Source organism: Temnothorax curvispinosus, unplaced genomic scaffold (assembly GCF_003070985.1).
Source record: "Temnothorax curvispinosus isolate PA1 unplaced genomic scaffold, ASM307098v1 QBEX01014305.1, whole genome shotgun sequence".
Lineage (NCBI taxonomy): Eukaryota > Metazoa > Arthropoda > Insecta > Hymenoptera > Formicidae > Temnothorax > Temnothorax curvispinosus.
Genome location: NW_020224085.1, coordinates 1 through 12,005, shown reverse-complemented (window position 1 = coordinate 12,005; position 12,005 = coordinate 1). Strand labels below are relative to the sequence as shown.

Here is a 12,005-nt window from a genome sequence, read left to right as displayed (position 1 = left end):
GGGAGGGAGAGAGAGAGAGAGAGAGAGAGAGAGAGAGAGAGAGAGAGAGAGAGAGAGAGAGAAGGAAAGAGAGACTATTTGCGTGTCTTACATATGTCCTCCGGGGTGAAGCCCGGGTAACCAGCTAGTTTATTATATATATTAGGGTGGTCCTTATTTTTCGACTTTTAAACTTATTATGCGGCATCTCCCAGAATGTTTCCAATTCGCAAAAAAATAATCCCTGCCAAAGCTTAGCTCGATCGGATAACAAAAACTCGTGCCCCCGGATTTTTAAACATTTGATTTGAGTTTTCTTGTATTAAACTGTTTGTTTCATCGACATTGGTTTTTAAAGCGTATTTTCCACAAAAATCGGTCTAGCATTTTTCTTTTTTTAACATGTACGTGTGTCTTGCTTTTCTGCATCGTTTGAGATCTTATACGTGTCTCATTTAAACAATTAGGTAAATTGTTAACAACTAAAAAATAAAAATAAATAGTTATTGTATTTATTGCTTGATTAGCTGGAAAAAATTATGTATGGGTTACAAAAGTTATAGTAGTATGTTTAGAGTCAAAAGAAGAACAAAAATTAAAAGATTACTCTATTACTCTATATAAAATAATCAGTTGTAAAACTTTAAACGCGTTTTTCTCGAAAATAATTTTTACAATATTATAAATTGGGGAACTTAACGGATAAAATAAATAAAAAATATATATTTTTAATAATCAAAAATATATATTTTTGATTTATTTTATGATTATTTTTTATTTTAATTTTTTTTATTTTTATTTTCAAATAAATCTGATTGCTATTTTCACAGATACGTACGTACGTGTTTTTTTTTTCATTAACTATATGACTTAAGGAGGTTCTACAGATAATGGATGTATCTAAAAATTGGAAAAAACTTTATGGACGTATAAATTGAGATGCGAAAAAAGTGCTCGAAAAATTTTAGCATCGGTTACCGTGTAAAAATGTGCAAAAATGAATTTTGAAATCACAGTTTTTAACATAAGCTACATATGGCAGAGGGGCTCTTGGAGACAGGAAACGAGATATTAATTATATAAAGGCGACCTACCAAAGATTCAAAAAACGGAGCTCTTATAGATCTTAATCTAACCTTTTCAGAAATATCGAGAAAAACAAGGGTTATCGCGTAAAATTTTGTGATATTGGCTACTGAAACAGGCCATATCACAGTTCACGTAGCGTGCTTCGAATAACAAGGGAGATTTGGCAATGTCGCAACGACTGCACCCGCGCGAAAAGTGTACAGCCAGTACAGCGTACAGCACCACAGTATGACAGCACCTCAAACTTAAGCACCTAACGTTTACGAGCGCTTACGGAGAAGTACTCGCTCTAGAATTATGTGAAATTGTGAAATAACCACGGTCATATGAGCAGAACTGTCAAGTTCGCGACGTTACCACATTTTCTTCCATTATAAGCCGCCAGAGTCAAAGGAGCACTTACACGATATTTTTAATTATTCCTCGTTTTGACTAATATGGGTATGATATAAGCTCTAACGTCATCAAAATTCACGAAAATATTTTATGAATACTTAGAATCGACGAATTTGAAGATTTTCTCTTCATCTCTCAACTGACTAGAGAGTACCTGTAGAACCTCCTTTTCCCAATTTATAATATTCCATTAAAAAAAAAGTAATTCAATAATAAAAATAAGTAAAAATCCAATTAAAAAATAGTAAATATTCGAACTTCCTTTTTATCTATAGATCGAAATTTCAGGATGGCTGTCTATAAGTTTATCAGATTTTTTGATAGCCATTGGAAGAGTCTATAAAAATTATTTTCGAAAAAAATGAAGAAAAAATCCCTTAAAAAATCGAAGTTATTGAAATCCCATCTTTATCAAAGATATAATATTTATATTGATCGTTACGCGAGCAAAACATATTGATGTAATAAAATTAGCTTTTAAATAGAAAATTTTACTATATTAATCTTTGATGAAGAATTAAAAAAGGATCAATTAGAGAGAATACGATTTGCGATCCGGGCTGAATCTTAAGTAGTCCAATAATAATATTTCTTTGTTAATTTTGTATACTTTTTTCCAAACTCAGTAAACTGCGCGCCGATATTTTATCGGTTGTTAACACAGCTCTTTGTTAGAACAGTAAATCCACATATACTTAAGTCAATAAATCGATTTAACTTTTTGATGCTAATAATAAGTATCCTTATTAAATCACTATGAAAAAATAAAGAGATAGCTTCTTTAGAGCTAGATGAGAACTAGATGTGAAAAATATAGCAAAACTAAAAATTTTCAACAGAATATAAATATTTTTCTAAATTTAGAATTTTTTTAGTTGAAATAATCTTCTCTTTACCTTGCTCAAATGCCGAAACCAAAAGATTTTTCTGTTGTATCTATAAATCTTGAAATTGATCCGAGACATTTAGAACCGCGCATAATGCGCAATAAATAAGAATTGAACAAATCTGATAGTGCTTAATTTTTGTAGATTCACACATCTAGTCAATATATCTTCTTTATGTACACATATTATTTATTATTATTAACTATTGGTCTGTTTTCCAAAATTTATTTTTCATATATTATATAGTTTAACTAGCTTTTTCGCTCGCGCTTCGCGCGGACTCAAGGGCTCTTCCTTTTTTTCCTCGAATAGTAATATTTACCCCCTAAAATTTTTTTTTTTAAAGGGACTTTTTTTAAACAATTTTGTATGGAGGCCCCTTGTCCCCGGGCTCAGACCCCTTCACAAAACCCTCTACGGTCTAAGTTAGAGTATCATGAGATAGTATACCAAATTTAGTTGTTCTATTTGTGAAAACTAAAACTGTGATCGATAGAATAATAATATCACAAATTAAATTAATCATCAAATTCTAAACGTAACTGATGCTAATAAATAACATTCTTTCCCAGCAGACCTTTTCCCCTCGCTTTGACCCCTTCCCAAAACTCTCTACGGGCTAATTTATTAGACAATAGACGATGTTTTTTTGCCGAATAGTAATATTTACCTCCAAAAAAAATTTTTTTTTAAAAGGGACCTTTTTTAGACAATTTTGTATGAGGGCCCTTTTTTTTATTTTTCTTTATTTTTTTTTATTTTTTCATATTAATTTATTCTTTATCGACACCATCCCTGAAAAATTAGACAAATTTTGGCACCTGTTTTCAAAAAAATCGATTCATTTATAAAGGAGTATTTCGCGGTTTAAAAAATTTTTTAAAAATTTGGCACCGGTTTCAAGAAAATCGGTCCATTAATGAAAAATTAAACCGATCGATACCATCCCCGACAAATTAGACAAATTTTGGCATCGGTTTCCAGAAAATCGACGACTTTATTTGTGTTATTACATTTGTGTTCTAGCTAGTCTTACGTCCACCAATATACCTATGATTCATAAACACATATTTTCAATAACTTTCCACATCACACATGATCGCCTCACCAAATTCAATAACAACCTTCCTTAAATGATAGGTACTCTATCCATCAAATAACTTATACATTTTTAGGCATAAATCGGTATCCCCTTCAACGATGTTAGTACCAATGAATGTACAATGCGAATGCTGGTAACAAATTTTTATTAAATGATAGGAGTACAATTATTCGAGCACGATGCGTACCGGTCGCGCGTACCGCGAAAGGCGGGCACTTGTCATTTTGTAAATCGTTTGTACAGTTCACGCGTTTCGGACATCAACCTTACTTAGAGGCACTCCACGTTTCAGTATAATTTATGCGCAATAAAGAATTAAATAATAGTTAGTGACTGGGCAAACTCCGAGTGATCGATATACTTGGCGGTTGTTAGAGCGACTGACTGCCGCGGTCTCGTGTACCGCGGATTCGGGTATCTCCCCTTCCAGGTTCGACAGTTTACCTCGAGGCTCACGCGTGATGCGGCCGTGCGGCACGAATCATTACAAATACATATACATCCCGCCCACCATTAATAACAATTAATCCTAACGCTTGATTGCAGATATCGCAGGCAACGCATCGGTTAACGGGAGTCTACACAATTTGTTTACGCTACGCTTACAAATTCCACTAGCAGTTTTAAGGGTCGCAACACGCACCCTTTCGTCGGTACCCTCGTAAACCTGGATTACTTTTCCTAATTTCCACCTTAATGGCGGCGCATTGTTATCTTGTATCAAGACAACATCGTTAATGGCTAAATTGTCTCGCTCAGACGTCCATTTCGTTCTGCCTTGCAGTGACGTCAAATATTCTCGGCTCCATCGCTTCCAAAAATCTTGCGCGATTCTCTGAACCGCTTGCCAGCGATCGAGTCGATTTAAAGGAATGTCGATTACGTCAGCATCTGGAAGAGCGATCATTAAATCACCTGTTAAAAAATGTCCCGGTGTTAGGGGTTGTAAATCGTCTGCCGTGGACGGCAACTGACAAATCGGACGCGAGTTCAGACATGCTTCAATTTGTATCAACACGGTAGCCAATTCTTCAAACGTCAGAAGACTTTCTCCAATAACGCGTTTCAAATGAAATTTGCATGATTTTACCCCAGCTTCCCACAATCCCCCCATGTGAGGTGACGATGGTGGGATAAACTTCCACTCTATGTTATGTGAAATGCAAAACTCGTTTCAAACTCGTTTCTTACAGTGCCAGACTAGAGTCAAGCTCAACAGGGTCTTCTTTCCCCGCTAATTTTTCCAAGCCCGTTCCCTTGGCAGTGGTTTCGCTAGATAGTAGATAGGGACAGTGGGAATCTCGTTAATCCATTCATGCGCGTCACTAATTAGATGACGAGGCATTTGGCTACTGTTAAGAGAGTCATAGTTACTCCCGCCGTTTACCCGCGCTTGCTTGAATTTCTTCACGTTGACATTCAGAGCACTGGGCTAGAAATCACATTGCGTCTGGCTTCCCATTTACGTCTGGCTTCCCATTTTTGAGTAGACGATATATCTCACGGAGCTCATTCTTGGATCCTACAAAATTAGTAGCGTTGTCACAATAAATGCGCTGCGGACAACCTCGACGTCCCACAAAGCGTCTAAGCGCTGCCAGAAAGGAAGCCGTGCTAAGATCACTGACCGCCTCAAGATGGACGGCAGTTGTTGAGAAGCATACAAATAAGGATATGTAAGACTTGTTGGTTTTTCTTCCGCGGCCTCGATTAACCAATGTAGTAATAGGCCCGGCAAAATCTACGCCAATTACGAAAAATGGACGAGTCGGGGTGACTCGATCTGCGGGCAACTGACCCATGATCTGCGATAATGGTTTCGGCTTGTTGCGGAAACAAGTTATGCAATCATGTGTGATTTTTCTGGCGATGATTTTCCCTTTGAAAGGCCAATATTTTTCTCGAATAGAATACAACAATGCCTGTGGACCTATATGCAATAGTCTACGATATTCCTTTTTGAACAACAACCTCGTAAATCTACTATCGGATGGTAGAATGATTGGATGTTTCTTCTCAAAGGCCACGTGAGAGTTTTGAATTCTGCCGCCCACCCTGAGAAGTCCTCTCTCATCCACAAACGGATTAAGCGACAATAATTTGCTACTAGATCGAATTTGTTTCCCCGACATTAGGCTTGACATTTCCTCGGAAAAATGAACTCTCTGCACCGCTACAATCAATAACTGATGCGCGCGGCGAATCTCGTCAATTGTCAGAGAATCTAAATTACGATTGTCGCGATTCCTCCTAACATTGAAGCCGAATCGAACGATTCAAGCCAGAATGCGTTCGATCCTTGACAGTGAAGAGTATTTATTTAATAAGAACTCCGCAACGTCATTTGAAATGCCAACGCTCACGAAGACTCGCGTACTGGAAACCTGTTCTGCCCGAATGGTTTTCTCGTCTTCCTCGGTAAGACTCAGCGTTTTCATCTTACGTAGCTCGCAATCATCGGAACGTGACAACCAATCGGGGCCCTCCCACCAGATTTTGCTCTGCCTCAAAATTTTCAAGCTTGTACCCCTCGAAATCAAATCTGCAGGGTTCTCGTTTCCGTTCACATGGTGCCAATGTCTCGACGGAAGAATGGACTGAATCTCAGCAGTTCGATTCGATATAAATAACTTCTGACACGATGGATCGCCGGCGATCCACGCCAGTACTATCTTAGAGTCGCTCCATGCGTGCTCCTCATCGAACTTTATCCTGAGAGCCTTCTTAACGCCTTGCACCAAATGTACAAGCACCACAGCACCGCATAGCTCGAGCCTAGGCAGCGTGATAGTCCTACTTTTAACCGGTGCAACGCGTGCCTTTGAACATAATAAGAAAGAATTAAAATGGCCGTCTTCGTCTATTGTTTGCAAGTAAATACAAGCCCCGTAGGCCCTCAAAGATGCGTCGCAAAATGCATGTAGAATGAAGCGCACCACATTGGAACTCCGAATTACTCTACGAGGTACTTGGATCGTACTAACCTCTCGTAAATCTTCCGTATAAGCCTCCCATGCCTGACGAAGATCCTCCGTCAACGGCTCATCCCAACCCAGACTCGCTAACCAAGTCCCTTGCATGATCAACTTAGCTCGAGTCAAAATGGGTCCGATCAATCCGAGTGGATCGAACAATTTAGAAATCATTGACAAAACCTCGCGCTTGGTCTTAACTGAACTCGTTATAGGCTCGATGGAAAACTGAAACATGTCTGATTTGGGATGCCAACCCAATCCCAATGTCTTTACGGCACTTGCGTCAATCTCCAACACCGACGACTCCTCGACTCGATCGACGGCAAGCGGCTCAGGTACAACTCCCTCACGATTTGAGCGCCATTTGTGAGTCTCAAAACCCCCTTCGCGTAACAGACTCTCCAATTGTGAGACTACTTTAATAGCTTCGGGTTCGCTATCAGCTCCTGTAATAATATCGTCAACATAAGAATCCTCTAGTAGAATTCGCGACGCTAGTTCAAACCGGCTAGCCCCGTCTTTGGCTTGCTGTTGCACGGAGCTAATGGCTTGATGCGAAGCGCTAGTTTGACCATAAGTCACGGTATTCAACCTATAGTCATCTACCGGATCAATCGGGGAAAAACGCCATAGAATTCTCTGATAATCGCGGTCGTCCTCGTGTACTAAAACCTGGCGATACATTTTTCGCAAGTCAGCCGTGATCGCAACGGCGTGCAAACGAAATCGCAACATTATGTTAATTATGCTATCCTGTAAATTCGGTCCCTTCATCAACGTATCGTTCAATGAAATACCCGAGGTGGTCTTCGAGGACGCATTGAATACCACTCGCAGCTTAGTAGTTGTGCTTGATTCACGAAGAACGCCATGGTGCGGCAAATAGACTGGATTTGGTATTCGAGCGTCCCCGGTGACCTTAGACATATGATTCAAATCGATATATTCCCGCATAAACTCGGAATACAATTTGTATAATTCCGGTTCCCGTTGAAATTTCCGTTCCAAACAAATTAAACGCTTCATCGCGATGTCTCTCGATTGTCCGAGCTGAGCCCTGTTTTCGCGGAAAGGCAGTCGAACGACAAACCGCCCGGACGCGTCTCGCTTTGTTGTGTTTGCGAAATGATTCTCGCAGTACTGTTCTTCTGTAACCAAACATACATGATTATTTGAAGGTTGGTGATTGGTCGTCCGACTCGCGATCAAATGTTGTGGTACTGGGCCCGACACAATCCAACCGAGCTTAGTGTTTTGTAATGCCGGCAAACCATTCCCGAGTTCAATTTTACCGGCTTCCAACAATTGAAGGAAGAATTCTCCGCCTATGAGCGCGTCAATATGACCTGGATTGTAAAAGAACGGGTCTGCCAATTTTAGATTTTCTGGAATCGACAATTTTGATATCTTAATGGAAAACGAAGGCAAATTTTTGGTTATTTTCGGGACAACCAAACAACAAAGGCTCAACTCGAACTTCGACATTCGCGATTTCATCGAAATTTGACAACCGTATTTTATCGCGCAACTCATATTATTTAGACCGTTTATGGATTCGCATACGCTTTCTAATTTTATGTTCAATCTATTGCACGCTGCTAAAGTAATAAAGTTGACTTCGCTCGCACTATCCAATAATACACGCAATTGATTATCATTATTATTTGATTCGATATTTACAATAGCCGTTGACATCAGTACTTGCTTACGCTCGCCTCGGGCGTGTTGAACCGACATGTTCCCCGATGACTCGTTGTTACTGGTTGATGCTCCCATCTCCGTGTCCGCCACAGAGCACAGCGTGGTCCCGGATGACTTCCTCGAACGGTCCGCCGAACCACCTGCCGAATCCGCTGACGAACAGGATGCCCGCTTCACGATGTGGCATAGCGTGTTGTGCCGCTCACCACATTCTCGACATGAACCGGACCTGCAATCTCTCGAAAAATGATCATTTCTAAGACAATTGAGACAAAGTCTCAATCGCTTAATTTTCCGGATTCTATCCTCAACGGATAAGCCCAGAAATTGTTTGCACGAATAAATAAGGTGCTGGCCTTGGCACAGGTAACACCGTCGCTCCTGTGTGATTGTTGACAGTGTCGTTTTGCCTTGTGCCTTTGAATTCAACGATCGCTGCTTACTCGTTTTGTCCTTCTCGCGAATGTCGTCCTTTGCCTTGTTGACGCTTTCGCTGTCCGAAGTCGCTCGCCGCAACAGCTGACATTGCCGCTGCAAAAACTCGATCATCACGCTTGTCGTCACACCGTCCCTTTGCTCGATATGTGCTCCTCCCAACGTCTTCTTGTCGCGTTGTCCAAATTCTTCTCGATCAAATAAATAATTAGATCTCCCCATGACTCGGTAGGGAGTCCCATTGCTTGTAAAACTCGCAAATGTTTTTGAATATGATCCACTAAATCTTGGATCGCACTGGCTGATTCTCGTTTCACCAATGGTAGCTCGAACAAACAATGTATGTGCCGCTTCCGAATGCCTCGCTCGTCATCGTATCTTTTCTTCAACAAATCCCAAGCGATGGCGTAATTGTTCTCGGAAATGTCTATCGACTCGATTATTTTAGCGGCTTGGCCGCTCAACGAACCAACCAAATATTGATGCTTCTGCACATTAGTCAGATCGCTGTCGTGTATCAACGTTTTGAATGTGTCGGAGTATCGCTTCCACTCTTCCATATTTCCGTCAAACGACGGCAACTGGATTACTGGCAATTTTACGTGAGGTTCTCGTGCGGGCGTGTTAGACCTCGTACTTAATCTTTCTAGCAATTGATTTTGTTGTTCTATTATTCGTGCCAACGCACTGCCGTCGCTTTCAACCGACCGCTCGGCCATTCTCTGAATCAACGTTGTCTGCTGCTCCAGAACTTGCATCACGCCTGTATCACTGTTCGAAGTCGATGCACTTGTAGAAGGGCCTGTGGACGGCGGTTTGATCCTTTCCGCCAACTGCAGCAGAGCGGCTTTGGTCGAAAAGTATCGCTCATCAAACTCGCTTTCCTCCACTTCATCTCTTTGCTGGTATTCCTCCTCAGGTAGCAGCAATAGGAGGTTCTGCGCTACAGCCTGGAATTTCAAATGCGTATCCTCCAACGCTTGAAGGCGGGCCGTAATTTCTCCCGGTAGCACGTTCTCCGCATCTTTCTCAGCCTTGATGATGAAGTTTCTTATGTTCGTTATTTTTCCCTTTAACACGCTTCTTTGCTTGCGGAGATTTTCGACGCTCATCTTCCTCGTTGTACGTGCACGACAAACTGACTATTATACTTGTCTTCTGTCCCGACGAGGGCCAGAAAGAGGAAAGGATGAGGTGAAAACACGATCACGTGAACTCGAACTGACACTCGGAGCTCAGCGAGGTCGACCGAACGTCTCTCGGTTAACGATTGTTTCTCGAAGGCTCTCGAAGCTTCTTGAAAGTTTATAATGTCTGCCGAACGCACTAAATGTTCACTCGTTTTTAATGCACCTTTTGTTACTTCGGCGCGCGCTAAGACCGGCAGCTCCTCGCCGACCGCAACCGCGTGCTTCGGAACGTGCACCCTATCCGGCTCGAAGGACCATGTTAGTACCAATGAATGTACAATGCGAATGCTGGTAACAAATTTTTATTAAATGATAAGAGTACAATTATTCGAGCACGATGCGTACCGGTCGCGCGTACCGCGAAAGGCGGGCACTTGTCATTTTGTAAATCGTTTGTACAGTTCACGCGTTTCGGACATCAACCTTACTTAGAGGCACTCCACGTTTCAGTATAATTTATGCGCAATAAAGAATTAAATAATAGTTAGTGACTGGGCAAACTCCGAGTGATCGATATACTTGGCGGTTGTTAGAGCGACTGACTGCCGCGGTCTCGTGTACCGCGGATTCGGGTATCTCCCCTTCCAGGTTCGACAGTTTACCTCGAGGCTCACGCGTGATGCGGCCGTGCGGCACGAATCATTACAAATACATATACAAACGATCCTCGCCAAATTTAAAACAACCTTCCTTTAATGCCCCTACAGCACGAAATATTGCAGCAACTTGCAAATATTGCAATATTGCTGCAAGTTGCTGCAATATATTTCGTGCTATAGGGGTGATACTCTATATAAGATATGACATGTATAACTTATACACTTTTTAGGCAAAAATCGACAACCCTTTCACCGATTCTCGCCAAATTTAATATCAAATCGGCAACCTACCTTTAATAATAATACTCCATCCATAAAAAAAAAATTTAGCTTTATATCTCAAAATTTACGGAAATTAGAGCAATCACGTAGATTTTTTTTAACAGAAATCGGTAACCCCTTTATTATTAGCATTTTTTTAATTCTATTATATTCCTCAGTTTTTTCTACCCCTATTTCATATATAATACTTTAAGATTTGGTTGATTAGTTTTTAAGTTAATAACGTTCAAACATACACTACCCGTAAGAATTTTATATATGAGTACGACACCATCCCCAAAAAATTAGAAATTTTGGCACCGGTTTCCAGAAAATCGGTCCATTAATGAATGAGTAGTTCGCAGTCAGACAGACAGACAGATAAACACTATAAAAATTTTGGAACCAATTTCCCAAAAAATCAGTAATGATGCGGTTCTCAAAATACGTCTACGGTCTAAGTTAGAGTATCATGAGATAATATACTAAATTTGGTTCTTTTAATTCGAAAACTGTAGATTTGCATAGCGGACAAACCTGGACAAACATACATATATACATTCATTTTTATATATAGAGAGATATATAAAGATTAATTAATTGCATCTGATGTACTCTAACAATAAGTGTTTGTTTAAATTTATTAATATACAAAATTTTTATTTGTTTAATTATTATATTTTTTATTTCTATTACTATATATTTATCTATCCAAACATGTGTAGTCACAATTATAAATTATCTAAATTGTCTAAATTATTTCAGTCTAAATTATTTATTTAATATCTATAATATAGTATTAATATATTATAAATTTATGTATATAATATTTATAATCTTAAAATTATCAATCAAAAATATTATTTTACTTTTATTTAATTATATATATTAGTTTTTTTATAATTTAGTATATTAATAAGAGTTTTAATATATAAAATAAACGTTAAGACTTTTTTGTACTTTTATATAAACCAAGATATTGGAGTTTTATAAATGTTTCTTGAATTGTTTTATTTTATGAATATTGATTTGTGAAAATTTTCTTTATCCTTGCAATAAATGTTGGTATTTTATATATATTTCTACTAAATAAAATATTTTATTTTACGTCATAGGCTGCGGTCCACTTGACGCTACAAATGCTTCGAAGCATTCCTCTTCTCTTTTCTTTCAATGAAGAAAAAAGGAGAAGAAGAACGCTCCAAAGAATTTGTAGCGTCAAGTGGACCGCAGCCATAGTAGGCACGTTTGGAAGTATACATAATACGTTTGAGAGTCATTTTTACATTTTTCTCTTTTTTAGTTTTATCCTTTATTTTTTAAAATTAAATATATAGATTATACCAGAGAGAAACCTGAGAGAGGCCATCCCGGCGTTTTTCGTCAATTTT

The 12,005-nt window shown here is 39.2% G+C and overlaps 2 protein-coding genes across 2 annotated transcripts; both read right to left on the bottom strand.

Annotated features, from left to right (window-relative positions):
• Positions 1–4,892: 4,892 nt before the first annotated feature.
• Positions 4,893–5,585, bottom strand: LOC112464561. The gene has a single exon (XM_025031612.1). It carries the CDS (start codon positions 5,583–5,585, stop codon positions 4,893–4,895), a length of 693 nt encoding a protein of 230 aa, XP_024887380.1.
• Positions 5,586–5,729: 144 nt separating this feature from the next.
• Positions 5,730–8,678, bottom strand: LOC112464560. The gene has a single exon (XM_025031611.1). It carries the CDS (start codon positions 8,676–8,678, stop codon positions 5,730–5,732), a length of 2,949 nt encoding a protein of 982 aa, XP_024887379.1.
• Positions 8,679–12,005: the final 3,327 nt, after the last annotated feature.